General features: G+C 37.0%; 1 protein-coding gene across 9 annotated transcripts in view; it reads right to left on the reverse strand.

Moving 5' to 3' along the window:
- Positions 1-2,020: 2,020 nt before the first annotated feature.
- The window catches only part of LOC135128667 (diacylglycerol kinase theta), a 79,337-nt gene continuing 64,324 nt past the window's right edge, over positions 2,021-17,033 (reverse strand). For 4 of the 9 annotated variants that reach the window (XM_064055657.1, XM_064055651.1, XM_064055656.1 and 1 more), the window contains 8 exons: positions 13,667-13,879; positions 13,480-13,614; positions 13,108-13,431; positions 12,800-13,033; positions 11,923-12,214; positions 11,713-11,869; positions 11,558-11,665; positions 2,021-3,714 (listed from right to left, as the gene is read on the reverse strand). In XM_064055657.1, the coding sequence (XP_063911727.1) occupies positions 3,571-3,714; positions 11,558-11,665; positions 11,713-11,869; positions 11,923-12,214; positions 12,800-13,033; positions 13,108-13,431; positions 13,480-13,614; positions 13,667-13,879 (1,607 nt within the window). In that variant the 3' untranslated portion in view covers positions 2,021-3,570. Of the gene's footprint in view, positions 4,016-11,557; positions 11,666-11,712; positions 11,870-11,922; positions 12,215-12,799; positions 13,034-13,107; positions 13,432-13,479; positions 13,615-13,666; positions 13,880-17,033 lie in introns of all 9 variants that reach the window. The other 5 variants (XM_064055658.1, XM_064055655.1, XM_064055654.1 and 2 more) reach the window with 4 other exon arrangements.

Here is a 17,033-nt window from a genome sequence, read left to right on the forward strand (position 1 = left end):
AATTAGTAGACTTGTCACTCCATTTCACTTCCTGTTGTCTATAGCCCCTAGAAAACACATAGTATCGTCACCGTGGAGCAAACCTGACGGAAACTTAATAAAAACAAAAATTATTAACACCATTTGACAGACCGCAAATTTAAAATAGTTTTATGTTGGATTTAAAGTTTGTAGTTTATATATAAAATATGGATTTTTAATTTGAATAAAATATAAAATTTAATCAATAAAATCGTATTTAATAATTATTAGTTACATTAATTGACAATTAATTGACTTTAAACAAAAAGAGCACGTGACAACAACGGTTTACGCGCTGTCAACTCTCTGCTGACACAATTTGGTTCCAAACCAGGGGAATTTTTTGGGTTACCAACTGCATTTGCTCCACTCGTACAACAATGGATGACGGTACTATGTATTTCTAGGGGCTATACTGTTGTAAAAACTGACATGGTTGACAGTGACATTTAATTAGCGTCAAAATTTGTTATTGATTATAATTAACCAAAGTTTTTGTGAGCGCTTAAAAGTGACATAGCGCCAAATATTTTAATCAGGTCGGGCAATAACAGAGCAAGAAAATTCCCTCAGAATTGGTTAATTCTAGTGCAATTCAATTTCAGTTTCAGTTGGTATCCATGAATTGGTAGACTTGTCATTCCATTTCACTTCCTGTTGTCAAAAGTGACATGGTTGACACTCTTGACAGTGACATTTAATTAGCGTCAAAATTTGTTATTGATTATCATTAACCAAAGTTTCTTGAACGCTTAAAAGTGACATAGCGCTAAATGTTGATAAGTGAGGAGACAAAACTTAACCACAAAGTGGATTCGCACTAATAGCCTACACTTGATTTGTGAAAATTTTGAAACTTTAGCTACTGGATTTAAGTGTCAAAATAGAGTGATAACAAGTGACACCTAACCTAAATTTTTGTCAAATTTAGTTGTGGCTAAAATCACGTCGATGTATAGCTTGTAATATACGAATTTCCTGAAAATGTTGAAGCAAATGACGTTTCCTTCTCGTTGAGTTTTGCTGCGACTACATGTTAAGAAGCAAGTTTCATAAGATATTATTTTAGAGCACGAACCCCAAAGTTAGAGAACGAGTAGTTAAACGAGTGCTCCAAAGAATGAGCGTGTTAAAATCGCACCTTTTTCCCATTTTTAAACAAAAATAGGATTTTTTTTTAATTTTGGAGATTTTCGTCGGAATTGGTACGCCAAATGTCATATTGTAACATTTGAAGTTTAAATTTTTACGTAAATTAAATGTAACTGTCAAGTGTCAATCACGTCAATTTTGACAGCAGTAAGTAAGGCGGAGTGACAGGTCTACCAATTTTACACAAAAAAAAGGTGCTGAAAATATAGCATTAGTTGGAAGAATCTATGCTGTCGCCAGTGGCGGCTCGAGAAGATTTTCAGGTGGAGAAAGCAAGAAAGAAGAACATCAAAGGAGTTTATATGTATATAGAGTATGTAAGATAATTAATTATTATCCTAACATGTTTAAATTTTGAAATAACGAACGATTCCAAAAACATAATTTATTTGTTTCACTAATGGTAGTTATTGTACTAGCTTTGATTAAAGTTTCTTTTGCTACGAAAACAGTTTTTTTTTTGTTTTCCACTAGCTGCACTTCTTAGAACACTTCCACGTTCCCTAAACGATTCTCACTGCCCGTGTCCTTCTAGGGGAGATAACATTAGTCAAGACTTTTCGTGTCAATTTGACATTTAATAAATACTTAATTGTTTTGATCAACTTCAATATTCTGCTTTTGTTTGATAGTGGCAGGTATTAGAAACATGCTGGTTCAAGACGTTTTACTATAGCTGGAATTTTAGGAGACAATACCATATCTAGTGGAAGTATTGTCATTAAGTCATTCTTTTAGTCTTTTCAGTTGTACTTTGTGTTATTTTTGATGGTATAATTGAGTAGAGAGAGATTGTTGTGATTGTTGATGCGTTTAGGGAAGGGATGGTAATAATCAGACTCGTCTGTATTTGTGATCATTTATCTCTGTTGAAACAAAATATTTTGATGAGGTTTATACAAGTTTTGGCTGCATCTAACGAACGAACATCTTACTTTTATTACATACTCGTATTACATTCATTGTCGAGCGGTACATAAACAAGACAACCAGTTTGAAGTAACTAGCGAAATAATTATATTAATATAGATATATTCATAATAGTCTTTGTATGTATGTTAGTTATGTTCTGATTGACTATTCTCCAGCACATGTCCTCAGTTGAACTCGGCCATGATAAAAAATAAAGAAACAAATGAATACATTTAATATTTCTATATTTCACAATTTTTAATATATCTATGATCACATATACATATAATTATAATATATCTTATGTGTTAACAGAAAAACCTCATCTCAGGCGAATCTTGGGAATGTCCAGGGCAGATATTCGAAACGTGTGTTATCTAAGACCTCGGATCACCCTTGCGGATAAAAGTAAGGTGAAGTTTTTCCGCTAGATGGAACAGACGTAACGGTTCTGACCATTTCTATAATTACATACGTTTGGGAAATATAATTACAAACATAGCACATCAATGTAGTAATAAGATAAGAGCTAAACTATGGTACTGTCGTTTCGTAAATCTACCAAAACGCATATTAATCACGGGCGGGCTCCAGGCGGCAACCCGTGAAAAACTGAGCCCCTTGCGTCCCGGCAGATTAACGACGGCGTTAACGTGTCGCTTCCTGGATAGAGAGACCTAACGCCGCCACCTGAGCCTACAGTTCCTGCCACCTTACTCGCGGCTGCGCTCCAGGGAAAGGGTGACTAGAATTGCATAACCTACGTTGCCGCTTCGGCGGTCGGCCAGTGGTGGAATCCAGCCTCCCGGATAGCCGAAGAACGTGCCGAAGAACGCTCACCTCTATCTATCTATCTATATCCTCTATCTAGCCTCTCACTCGCACTTCACACCAGTCTTCATTGGTCGCACGCAGATCGTCCCTTTTGGGTTGCCTAGCCGTAGCCGGGAGGCGCCTTCCAGTGACGTAGCCGACCAAGGACATGCCAGTGGGGGTGGAAGCCCCCTGACGACCCACGAGTCGTCTTTTTTTAATATATATATACTTTTTTTTGTATTTTTATATATATATATATCTGAGAGACGTGTGAGTATTTCTCACTCGTGCAGCGGTGGGATGCACGGAGCCGGGGGCGCTCTCGCCCCCCGGACTCTACTTATTATTATTATTATTTTATTTTATTTATTTTTTTGTTCTTTCGGTAAATAAACTTTAGAAAACTACAACAGATCTACAGTACATGACTTGTACTAGTAAATAAACTATGAGGAACGAAAAATAAACTCAACGGGCATTCGCCGCGACACTAATAATAAGAATTCACCACTGACTGGTAATGATACCATACTGAACGTAATAATTATTACAGTTTACCGTTAATTATACATTTTATGTAATACGTTTCGTAAATGCAAGAGAAAGAAAAACCCATGCCCTGGGAGACTGTCTAATAAAACACGAAAAACTGAGACAACACTGAGGGGATTAGAAGGTGGTGTTTGACGGGTCCGTGGGAGATTCGCCGTCGTTGGAGGGCAACGGAGCGAGCTGGGCCCCGGGGGACACGAGCATCGTCGGTTCCGTGTTGCGCCTCTTCATTTTGCCCTTCATTTTCTTCAGCATGGTGGCCTGGGGAGGGGCGCACACACAAACACTCATTAATTCAACGAATGGCAAACGGTCAATCAACTCGCTACTGAATCAACTGAAAAAGCAACCAGTACATGACGAACAAGCAAAATATTGTACATGCCAACGAACATAAATGATGGAAACTTTAGAAAACACAGTCGAGTTTGTGAGAGAGTGGTGTGTTTAATGGAACGGGGTGGGTCTAGTCATCGGTGCTCTTGCCCCCCTCCCCATTGGCAGGAAGAATGTTCGGTTCTGTAGGCCGACGCTTGAACTTATTTTTCTTCAGCATGGTCGCCTGCATCAACGAATTTCCATTAACTATTACGCTATACAAGAAGGTTGGTGACACACTCAACAGCGGGTAGTACCGTCTTGCGGGCTTTTGTCAGTTTAAAACGCCGCCGCCACGCCGCCGCTCCCGAAGGAGGCGGCCACGTCGCGGGGGCCAGCTAAGGTCTCGTCATTTTCGCTTAGTCCAAATTAACAAATGCTACTGTCAGATGCGGGGACAAATCCAATTTCAAACGTCACTAGTTATTTACAGACAAAGAAACAAACATTCAAACGGTTTTCAAATAAATTTGCGTCAGGTTGGCTTTACACGTGTGAACGCACGTTAGTTTAGTAGTAAATCTGACAGACTAGCAGGGACATTTCTTTAATACCAACGTAAACTCCAACGTGTCAAGGCCAACCACGATGCACATTCATCCGAAATCGACTATACATGTTTGCTTCTCTTTCTAGTTTTTTTAAGTCACTTTTCATTATTCGAGTTTGTGCAAATTTTGAGGGCTAATTTTGTGCTACAATGCAATTTTGAAACTTTCAATTACACGTTTCTTAATTAAATTACCGTGCATGTTTTACCTTCAACCGATTCGGCGACGTAAGTGAGGGACAAACATTATCACCATAAAAATAATAACTTGGTATCGTCTATTAAAAGAGAAGAGAAAATATAAGAAGAAATTCTTCTTTGGCAAAATACCGGGTCACTGTTAATGATTGTGATTTTTTTGTCAGGTTGGCAGCATATTTAAAATTTTATGAGGGCACACCTGACTGTCAAAATGAAATTTATCTTCTCATTACACTTGTAAGGTGTGTGAACTCCTGTCAAAGCGTATATGGTAACAGTGCTGCCAATAATTCAGAATTGCCGACACAAAAATTTACTAAATCAATTAATATTTTAGCAGACCATGGAGATTTTTTTAAAACAATTTTGGCGGACTTTGGTGTACTATTTTTGAAAAATTTTGGCCTGACCTGTTTTTGAGTGAATTTAGGAACCCCGTTTTTTTTTGAAAAATTCAAAACAATCTTGTCTCCTTATAATAATTTAATTAAATTTCTTAGGGGATACGTGATTTGCTGAAATCAGTCTTATCATAACAGGTACTAGCCCCAACCACCCACCCGCCCTCTCTTTTCTCAAAGAATATGTCATTGGCCAAAATCAGTCTTAACAGGTACTAGCCCCACCCACCCGCCCTCTCTTTTCTCAGAAGGTATCTCATTTGCCAAAATCACTCATCTTAGCAGGAACTAGCCCCACCCACCCACCCTCTCTTTTCTTAGAGGGTATCATTTACCAAAATCGGTTTTAGATTAGCAAGAACTAACCCCGCCCACCGCCCTTTATTTTCTTAGAGAGATTTCAGTTGCCAAAACTTTAGCAAGATTAAACTGATTTTGGCAAATGAAATACCCTCTAAGGAAATAGAGGGTGGGTGGGCGGGCCTAGTACCTGCCAAGGTAAGACTGATTTTGGCAAAAGAGATCCTTCTAAGGAAATAGAGGGCGGGTGGGCGGGGTTAGTAGCTGCTAAAATAAGATCGATTTTGGCAGATGACATATCCTGTAAGAAAAGAGAGGGTGGGTGGGTGGGGCTAGTACCTGCTACGATAAGGCTGACTTGGGCAGACGAGATCTCTGTAAGAAAATAGAGGGCGGGTGGGCGGGATTAGTACCTTCTAAAATAAGCTCGATTTTGGCAAATGACATACCCTCTAAGAAAAGAGAGGGTAGGCGGGGCTAATAGTTGCTAAAATTAGTTTATGTTTATTTTACTTTTATAAAATTACTGTTTTTTTGTAATCTACATCATGAAGAATTTTTTAATTATTTTATAACGTACTGAAGAGTTAATCCGCTATTTTCCAGACACCCGGTATAGCTTCTACTGGCTTGAATGATTGTATACATCCATTTTTTCATCGAATCGACTAAATGCAGGAGATAATCGATGTATAGTTAGTCCAAGCTTCCACTTTTACAAACTTCGCCAACAATATTGTCCCACACATTTTCAATAGGATTAAGATCAGGACTTTTCGCAGGCAAGGGTAATAGTTTTGTACTTTTTTGTTTTCCATGCTGACCCCTTATGAAAAACATTTTAAATTATACTGTATGTTATTTTTCAAAAACAAGGAACAGACGGTGTATTTGTAAACACGTGACCACTCCATCTGTTCGGTAAACGAACTATAATACGTTCTGTAGTTAGTGATATTTTCTTGAATTTTGTATTTTTATTGGTAAACTCCACTCAAAATTGTTTTTCGGTGTCCAGAAAAACGTGGTAATATTTGTCCAAATTTAGGTTGGTAACGATGAATCATTTGTGCCGATTTTGTCACATTTTAAATTTGGTGTCGTGAATTCCACCAATGAAATGTGGTGCTTGATTTAAAAGATTCATTGAAGGCAACTTAAATTTGACTATAGACAAATATTCCCATATTTTTCATTTGATTGGCGATTTTAGTCGTTCAAAGAGTCTGTTTTGTTTTTCTTCCACACTTTTATCGTTCAGCTCCACTGCTTTCCATTCATGACCGGTTTTTTCCGGTCTTTATTTTCCATCGGACGAATGGCCACTTTTATATTTTCTCGACGTTTCATGACCCCTAGAGTACGAAAAAAGAAGTCCCCCGTTCCCGTCTGTCTGTCTGTCTGTCTGTCTGTCTGATGTCTGTATCCATTTTTATTAGACACGTAATTTCCGAAACTGCTGGACCGATTGTTGTCAAATTTTGTATGTATATTAGAATTATCATGTAGATGGTTAAATGCTAACCAAAATTTTGATAATTGTCCCTACCAATACTTTGATGACGTCATTTCAAAGAATTCAATGTTTGCTTAATTTAACTGTTACCTATACAACATGTAAGTGTGATGTACGAATCCGCTTTGAGTTTTTCCATAACTGTCTGTATGCACGGTTTACCATTAGTGTGGTCTAGTGGTTACGAGTCAGGAAGGCGGACCGGACGTCGGAGGTTCGATTTCACACTTTGCCTTTCGTTTTTTTTTCTCTTTTTCTTTCGCATTGTGTATTATCCATGTTTATGACCTTATGACAAATTTTTTATTGATGAAATTACCCCACTTTCTTGAAAAGGTGGGAATACGCCTTCTTGGGGTTTCCAGTTGTCTTTTTCAAAAATGAAAAACCTCGGGGGTGTCAAATGTCTTTTTTTATTGTGAAACCTTCTCGAGGATTCCAACTATTTTTTTTTTAATGTGAAACCTTCTCGAGGGTCCCAAGTATATATTTTTTAATTGTAAAACCTTCTCGGGGTCCCAACTGTCTTTTTTAAAAATGAGAAACCTTCTCGGGGGCGCCAAATGTTTGTGAAACCGTCTCGGTGGTCCAACTGTCTTTTTTTAAAAATATGAAACCTTCTCGGGGGTCCCAAATGTCATTTTTTTTATTGTCAAACCTTCTCGGGGGTCCAAACTGTTTTTTTTTTTAAATGAGAAACCTTCTCGGGGGCGCTAAATGTCTGTGAAACCTTCTCGGTGGTCCCAACTGTCTCTTTTTAAATGTGAAACCGTCTCGGGGGTCCCAAATGTCATTTTTTATTGTGAAACCTTCTCGGGGTTCAAACTGGCTTTTTTAAAAATGAGAAACCTTCTCGGGGGCGTCAAATGTCTGTGAAACCTTCTCGGTGGTCCCAACTGTCTTTTTTTTAAATGTGAAACCTTCTCGGTGGTCCCAAATGTCACTTTTTTATTGTGAAACCTTCTCGGGGTCGAAATTGGCTTTTTTAAAAATGAAAAACCTTCTCGGGGGCGTCAAATGTCTGTGAAACCTTCTTGGTGGTCCCAACTATCTTTTTTTAAAATGTGAAACCTTCTCAGGGGTCCCAAATGTCATATTTTTATTGCGAAACCTACTCGGGGGTCCAAACTGGCTTTTTTAAAAATGTGAAACCTTCTCGGGGGCGCTAAATGTCTGTGAAACCTTCTAGGTGGTCCCAACTGTCTTTTTTTTTAATGTGAAACCTTCTCAGGGGTTCCAAATGGATTTTTTTTTATTGTGAAACCTTCTCGGGGGTCCAGACTGGCTTTTTTAAAAAATGTAAAACCTTCTCGGGAGTCCCAAGTGTCATTTTTTTATCGTGAAACCTTCTCGGGGGTCCAAACTGGCTTTTTTAAAACTGAGAAACATTCTCGTGGGCGCCGAATGTCTGTGAAACCTTCTCGGTGGTCCCAACTGTCTTTTTTTAAATGTGAAACCTTCTCGGGGGTCCCAAATGTCATATTTTTATTGCGAAACCTTCTCGGGGGTCCATACAGGCCTTTTTAAAACTGAGAAATCTTCTCGGTAGCGCCAAATGTCTGTGAAACCTTCTTGGTGGTCCCAACTCTCTTTTTTTAAATGTAAAACCTTCTCGGGAGTCCCAAGTGTCATTTTTTTATCGTGATACCTTCCTGGTGGGTCCAAGCTGGCTTTTTTTAAAACTGAGAAACATTCTAGGGGGCGCCGAATGTCTGTGAAACCTTCTCGGTGGTCCCAACTGTCTTTTTTTAAATGTGAAACCTTCTCGGTGGTCCCAAATGTCATTTTTTTATTGTGAAACCTTCTCGGGGTCGAAACTGGCTTTTTTAAAAATGAAAAACCTTCTAGGGGGCGTCAAATGTCTGTGAAACCTTCTTGGTGGTCTCAACTGTCTTTTTTTAAAATGTGAAACCTTCTCAGGGGTCTCAAATGTCATATTTTTATTGCGAAACCTTCTCGGGGGTCCAAACTGGCTTTTTTAAAAATGTGAAACCTTCTCGGGGGCGCTAAATGTCTGTGAAACCTTCTAGGTGGTCCCAACTGTCTTTTTTTTTGATGTGAAACCTTCTCAGGGGTTCCAAATGTAATTTTTTTATTGTGAAACCTTGTCGGGGGTCCAAACTGGCTTTTTTAAACATAAGAAACCTTCTCGGGGGCGCCAAATGTCTGTGAAACCTTCTCGGTGGTCCCAACTGTCTTTTATTAAATATGAAACCTTCTCAGTGGTCCCAAATGTCATTTTTTTATTGTGAAACCTTCTCTGGGGTCCAAACTGGCTTTTTAAAAAATGAGAAACCTTCTCGGGGGCGCCAAATGTCTGTGAAACTTTCTCGGTGGTCCCAACTGTCTTTTTTTTTAATGTGAAACCTTCTCAGGGGTCCCAAATGTCATTTTTTTTGTTGTGAAACCTTGTCGGAGGTCCCAACTGTCTTTTTTAAAAATGAGAAACCTTCTCGGGGGCGCCAAATGTTTGTGAAACCGTCTCGGTGGTCCAACTGTCTTTTTTTAAAAATATGAAACCTTCTCAGGGGTCCCAAATGTCATTTTTTTATTGTGAAACCTTGTCGGGGGTGCAAACTGGCTTTTTTAAAAATGAGAAACCTTCTCGGGGGCGCTAAATGTCTGTGAAACCTTCTCGGTGGTCCCAACTGTCTTTTTTTTTAATGTGAAACCTTCTCAGGGGTCCCAAATGTCATTTTTTTATTGTGAAATCTTGTCGGAGGTGCAAACTGGCTTTTTTAAAAATGAGAAACCTTCTCGGGGGCGCTAAATGTCTGTGAAACCTTCTCGGTGGTCCCAACTGTCTTTTTTTTTAATGTGAAACCTTCTCAGGGGTCCCAAATGTCATTTTTTTATTGTGAAACCTTGTCGGAGGTGCAAACTGGCGTTTTTAAAAATGAGAAACCTTCTCGGGGGTGCCAAATGTCTGTGAAACCTTCTCGGTAGTCCCAACTGTCTTTTTTTAAAATGTGAAACCTTCTCAGGGGTCCCAAATGCCATTTTTTTTATTGCAAAACCTTCTCGGGGGTCCAAACTGGCTTTTTTAAAAATGTAAAACCTTCTCGGGGGCGCCAAATGTCTGTGAAACCTTCTCGGTGGTCCCAACTGTCTTTTTTTAAAATGTGAAACCTTCTCGGGGGTCCCAAATGTCATTTTTTTATTGTGAAACCTTCTCGGGACTTCAAACTGGCTTTTTTTAAAATGTGAAACCTTCTCGGGGGTCCCAAATGTCATTTTTTTATTGTGAAACCTTCTCGGGGGCCCCAAATGTATCTTTTTTTAGGAATGTGAAACCTTCTCGGGGGCCTTAAGTGTATTTTATTTAAGAATGTGAAACCTCCTTTTTATCTGTTACGCTGTGACTAGTACCTTCTATATTGTTTTTACTCCATAGAGATCACAAACAAGTAAAATTCCCCTAAAATTAAATTTAATAATCTTTCAGACCAGCAGTATTTGGTGGACTGTACTTCAGAAGCGAGGGAAGTTCAGTCGAAACAACTTTAGACCAATTTTTTCTTTTATAACCTTGAAGCGTAAGTCTTGGCTAGAGATGTTGGTAAATAAAGAACAGTTTGTATTTTGTTTTATGTAATTACTATTATTAGAAAATTTAGCGAATTTTGATTATTATTTACCGACTACCAACAAATTTACTAGATTTTCATGGCTAACTCTACTTCGAAAGATTCAAAACAAACGTCAAATTATTAAATTAGAAAAAAATTAAAAATTACAAATGTTTAAAAATTACATCGTGATAATTCTTTGTCCCTCACGCTACGAGATGATGGATTTATCTTTCGTCACCATTATAATTTGGAAACTGAGAAAACATAAAATACAAAAGTGTTGCCAACTGTGAATTAAAACAACTTAAATAAGCCCTTTTGTATCCTTCACGGTTTCTGAGATCGCACAGTGAAAAAAGATAAAAACACCACGCTGTACGTCATTGACACTAAACCGAAATTTTTGGTTTTGCAAACTTTATTCAACAATTCGACCACCCCAAGTAATTTTAATGGCACGTGTTTAGTTGTGAGTCAGCAGTAGAAAATTTAAAATGTCTTATTAATAAGTTTGTAATTTTCACTGTTTTGGAAAAAAAATACTTCCATTAAGTTTAATCGGGTGACTATTAATAATGGAAGCAACAAAATTCTAAATTATTGCTAGTACGTCAATTTTAAAAATGCTGCCAACATAACAATAAAAACCACAAACATTAATAGTCACCTCATAAACGGTTGTTTTTTAAACATAATAACGATCCCGCGTGACTCACTTTTAGCTCAGGATTATTCTTTATTCCACCAGGTGTAACGATATTTTTTCGAACTCAAGTCGTTCCTTGGTGGAATAAAGTACGAGATGTAATGAAGTTTAAATAATGTTTTATTAGTTAGTGAAGACAGTTTGGCGTAGACTGTGGTACTGGGGAGGGTGGGGTATGCTTTGCACTACATGCATCTGTACGAGTACAGCTAGCTACAGTACTGTAAGAAGAAGGTTTGTGCTATATCGGAAATGAGTTACGTTTTGCGCACTTAAAAATCGAACTGATAACTTTAGATAGATTACCACAGAAATTATTACACAAACTCTTTAATGGGTGTTTTCGATAGTGTAAAAAAATCGTAAGTTGTCTAAAACGTGAACTGAAAAAAACCACTAGTACTACATTAAAACAAAATAATAGCGGTAGAGAGAAAAATCAAACTATACTAGTTGCTATCGCTAAGTAGGTCGGCGTACCTTCAGAGCAGACTTGAGCACTACAACATCACAGGGACTTTGCACCCATGGTTCACCATCCACCTGGACTGGAATGTCTGAATGAAGATGGATTTTTATGTGACCACCCTGCAAACATGGACTTAGAAAAGAATTCCAGATGGGTTAAAGCGTACTTGTGCAATCCGCATGGCCGATCGTAGCCCCGACTGTATCTGCCCCAAATGGACCACCCCGGTTACGCCCACGACCTCCAGCATTCCGTCCCAGTGGTTGGGCTTGGAAAACTGGTCTTCCTTCTCGGGGCCCCACGGATTCGCCCCGGACCCCCAACTGTCCCAAACAACGATTAGTACCTAAAGCGTCTTTTAAAAGACAGTTATTACCTTAAAATGTTAAGAATGATGATGCCTTCCACTTGAGGTAGTTCTACGAGTTTTCCGTCCACTTCTAAGCGTACTTCTTTGTGCAAGTCCTTGCACATTTTTGGCCCCACCATTTTCCGCAACCCCATTTTGACATAAACGCTCTTGTTGTGCAAACGACTGTTGAACTTGTTCGGGTTCTCCTCTCGCGCGTTATGAAAATCCAGGCACAGATCCGCGTCGATGCCGATTCCGAAGTAGTTGTTCATAACGAAGATTTGGGAGTTGTCCTCGCTCGTCGAACCTGCTACAACTGTAGTAAGTGTTCAGGTAAGAGTCAACTCTTGTATGTATCGCGCTTCCGGGCCGTCCAGGAACGCCCCGACTTGGGTCTGAGGCGTCGCTGAACGCCCACAGAACTACGTGATGGGCCAATAGTTTTCCGTAAAATTTTAAGCAAAATTGGACAACCTACTTTTTGAGAAAGCGTCTAGAATTGTTTTATACCAATCTTTTATAACAATGTTGTTTTGCCGTAAACTAAACCAAGCCATGCATCTATCTGTGATCAGTCTACGTTGGAGCTGCTTTAGTTGATTGTTTAGGTACTTTATTTAAGTCAGGTTTTAGGCGTGGAGGTGCGACGTGAAACTGTACGTCATACTCACAGTTACCACCGTTGGATTGTTCAGTTTAAAGATTGACTATTAAAGTAGGTTTATTAATGAGTGGCCAAGCTCTAAGAGCGCTATTCCATCCTGCTTTCAGAAAAAGTAGGTGGACAAACCTACAGTTAAAATTTCAGCAGGCAATGGCCATACGAACTACGCGCAACTGATTGTTAAACCCGTTAGTCTCAATTACAGCAAAACAACATCTATAAACACATATGATTGACCTGCTTTTCTAATTTGCTCATTGGTCACTTTCATTTTGGACAGTTTTTGCCTCTTCTTACCGGTGGAGTTGACCTGCTTAACGCTGTCGTCTGGCTTATCCTCTGGATGGAATACCACCGTCCACCGATCCAACCGGATCTCCTCCGCGTCTATCACGTCCCGCAACAGGTTCAATGGGTCTTCGCCACCCGTATAACCTGGTCCCCACCTTAGCACCCTCGCCAAGTCGTTACCTGCAAAAAATACACTCACAATCCGCTCAAACCATCATCTTCAAAGCCAGTTTTAAGACTCGAAGAAGACAAACCTGTCCCCAGCGGAACGATGGCACAAGCCGGAGAAGAGCACTGCGAGTCTTGGCCCACGTTATCCAGACACTGCAGTACCCAACCGATGGTCCCGTCGCCTCCGCAGACCAGAATCTTGTAGTTCTGGATGTTCCGAAACACGTACAGACCGGGCAGAGGACCGCCGTTGTCCAGGTCGAACACTTGGTAAGGATTCAACAGCTTCCGGAAGCTGGAGATGAGTTCCAGACCTTGACAACCTCCAGATTTCACGTTGACGAAGACCAGAAGCGGTTGCACCCCGTTGGGAGTCATTGACGGCTCGATGTTTGGTAGCAGCATCACTAGGTACAACAAGTCATTATATAGTTACAACCCATCGACTGGCTCACCTAGCAGGTGTTTGTCTTCAAATTTTGATTCTCTAAGAGTGTACAGCGCCCGGACTGCCTTGTCAGAATCCTCGTACGTTATAACCATAGACCCGTATTCGTAGTAGATGGGACCAATTTTAGAGAATTTGTTTTCTGGAAACGAAAAGAATCATGAACCCAGGATACTCGAATCGTGCCGGGGTACCTTTTCCTAGAAACTCCGTGAGGATGTTCTCGTAATTTCTCTCCGAAAGGTTCGGCGGCAGATTGCCCACAAATAACGCTAAATTTGGTCCGTGTGGGTCTTGCTTCAGCTGCAAGTAGAACCTCATCAACTCCATCTGCCTGATGCTGTCTTTCCCCAGCTGCTTCATGATTTCCCACGGTCTCTCGTTCCAAGATAGCACTCTTTCCGTCACTGCAAGCACACAGTGTCTTTTAAACCCTCTTAAGGGGGAACGCGAGACGAGAGACAAGTTTGAATTGGGCGCCTTTTGTTGCCTTAAACGCAACCAGCAATTCTTCTTTAAATCTACCTGGCTTATCAAGCCCGTCTATTACTTTATTCGCCTAAATGTATTATTAATACCGTTTTGTTGTTATTTAGATAAGGGAACAAATTAAATGCACAGTTCTATTTTTAAACGCTCTGTATTTTTGCTCGGTAAAAATGATAAATGCCAAGTTATATAATAAATGCTCAGTTAAAAAATAAATTCTCAGTAAAAATAATATATGCTTGGTGAAATAATAGCTGCTTAGTTAAAAAAAAAACTTTAAAAATCGAAAAATCAACACACCCAAAAATCGAAACATTAAAAAGTCAAAAAATCAAAATATCTGAAAATTGAAAATCCAGAAATTGAAAAGTTCTCAATATTTAAATCCTGAAAAATTGAGTATTGAAAACTTGAAAAATTGAGAAATCCAAGCATCAAAAAATAGTAAAATTGAAAAATGTAAAATTTAAAACATCCAAAAATTGAGAAATAAAAGAAAAGAAAAATCAAAAATTGAAGAATTCGAAAAATTGAAAAATTAAAATATCGAAAAATTGAAGAATTGGTAAATCGAAACACCAAAAAAATCAAAAAAACAAAAATCTAAAATTCAAAAATCAAAAAATTGAACACTCAAAAAGCCAAAAAATCAAAAAATTAAGAAATCAAATTAGACCAAAATTGAAAAATCGAAAAGTTAATAATTGAAAAATTGAAACATTTTAAATGAAAAAAAATCGGTAAACCGAAAAATTGAAAAATCTAAAAATCGAGAAATTGAACAATCTAAAAATTAAAGAATTTACAAATCGAAGAATTGGAAAACCAAAAAATCTAAACCGAGAACTTGAAAAATCGAATAATCGACAAATCAAAACATCAAGGTAACCAAAAAAATTAACGGAAAATCTAGAACTTAAAAATTGAAAAATTAAAATACCTGTCGAAAAATTGAAAAACCGAGAAATCGAAACATCAAAAAATGGAAAAATTGAAGAACCGAAACATCACAAAATCCCAGAACTGAAATACTGAACAACTGAAAAATGGAAGGAAAATTGAAAAATCGAAAAAGTGAAAAAATTCAAAACTGAAATCTTGAAAAACTGAAAAATGGAAAGAAAATTGAAGAATCGGAAAAGTGAAAAAATCCAAAACTGAAACATTGAAAAATTGAGAAATCGAAAAATTGAAAAATCACAATTGAAGGAAGAATTGAAAAATCGAGAAATAGAGAATTGGGAAAATAAAAAAATCAGTTAATCGAAAAATTTAGAAACGTCAAAAATTGAAAACTGAAAAATAAAAAAAATTAAAAATCGTAAAACTGCAACATCGGAAAATTGAGAAATCGAAAAATGAAGAAATTCGAGAAACCGAAAATATGAAGAATCGATAAATTGAAAAATCCCAACAGTAATATATCGAAAAATTGAGAAATCGAAATCGAGCAAAACTGAAGTATCGTAAAGTTAATAAATTGAAAAACTCGATTTTTCAATTCTTCCTTCAATTGTGATTTTTCAATTTTTCGATTTCTGAATTTTTCAATGTTTCAGTTTGGGATTTTTTCACTGTTTCGATTCTTTAATTTTCCTTCCAATTTTAGGTTTTTCAAAGTTTCAGCTTTGAAATTTTGCAACATTTCGTTTCTTCAATTTTTCAAATTTTTGATATTTTATTTTTTCGGTTTTTAAATTTTTCGATATTTTAATTTTTCAGTTTTTAAAGTTTTAGGTTTTTAGATTTCTCACTATCTCGACTTTTCGGTTTTTCAGTTCCATGATTTTTCAATTTGTCGAATTTTTAAATTTTAGATTTTTTGTTTTCTTTGATGTTTTGAGTTCTCGATCATTCGATTTTCTGAGTTTTCAGGCTTGGATTTTTTTTGTTGTTCAATTCCTGGATTTTTAAAATTTTTGTTTTTTAAATTTTCCTATTTATCAACTTACTGGGATTCAATGTTTTGATTTTTTGATTGTTCAATTTCTCGATTTTTTGAATTTTCAGTTTTTGATGCGATTTTTTTTTTCAAAAATTTTCAGTTTTTCAATTTATTAACTTTACGATACTTCAGTTTTGCTCGATTTCGATTTCTCAATTTTTCGATATATTACTGTTGGGATTTTTCAATTTATCGATTCTTCGATTTCTCGAATTTCTTCATTTTTCGATTTCTCAATTTTCCGATGTTTCAGTTTTACGATTTTTAATTTTTTTTATTTTCCAGTTTTCAATTTTTGACGTTTCTAAATTTTTCGATTTCTCAATTTTTCGATCAACTGATTTTTTTATTTTCCCAATTCTCTATTTCTCGATTTTTCAATTCTTCCTTCAATTGTGATTTTTCAATTTTTCGATTTCTGAATTTTTCAATGTTTCAGTTTGGGATTTTTTCACTGTTTCGATTCTTTAATTTTCCTTCCAATTTTAGGTTTTTCAATGTTTCAGCTTTGAAATTTTGCAATATTTTGTTTCTTCAATTTTTCAAATTTTTGATATTGTGTTTTTTCGGTTTTTAAATTTTTCGAAATTTTAATTTTTCAGTTTTTAAAGTTTTAGGCTTTTAAATTTCTCACTATCTCGACTTTTCGGTTTTTCAGTTCCATGATTTTTCAATTTGTCGAATTTTTAAATTTTAGATTTTTTGTTTTCTTTGATGTTTTGAGTTCTCGATCATTCGATTTTCTGAGTTTTCAGGCTTGGATTTTTTTTGTTGTTCAATTCCTGGATTTTTAAAATTTTTGTTTTTTAAATTTTCCTATTTATCAACTTACTGGGATTCAATGTTTTGATTTTTTGATTGTTCAATTTCTCGATTTTTTGAATTTTCAGTTTTTGATGCGATTTTTTTTTTTCAAAAATTTTCAGTTTTTCAATTTATTAACTTCACGATACTTCAGTTTTGCTCGATTTCGATTTCTCAATTTTTCGATATATTACTGTTGGGATTTTTCAATTTATCGATTCTTCGATTTCTCGAATTTCTTCATTTTTCGATTTCTCAATTTTGCGATGTTTCAGTTTTACGATTTTTAATTTTTTTTATTTTCCAGTTTTCAATTTTTGACG

Source organism: Zophobas morio, unplaced genomic scaffold (assembly GCF_036711695.1).
Source record: "Zophobas morio isolate AGI-343-1 ecotype UQ-CSIRO unplaced genomic scaffold, CSIRO_AGI_Zmor_V1 ptg000014l, whole genome shotgun sequence".
Taxonomy (NCBI): Eukaryota; Metazoa; Arthropoda; class Insecta; order Coleoptera; family Tenebrionidae; genus Zophobas; species Zophobas morio.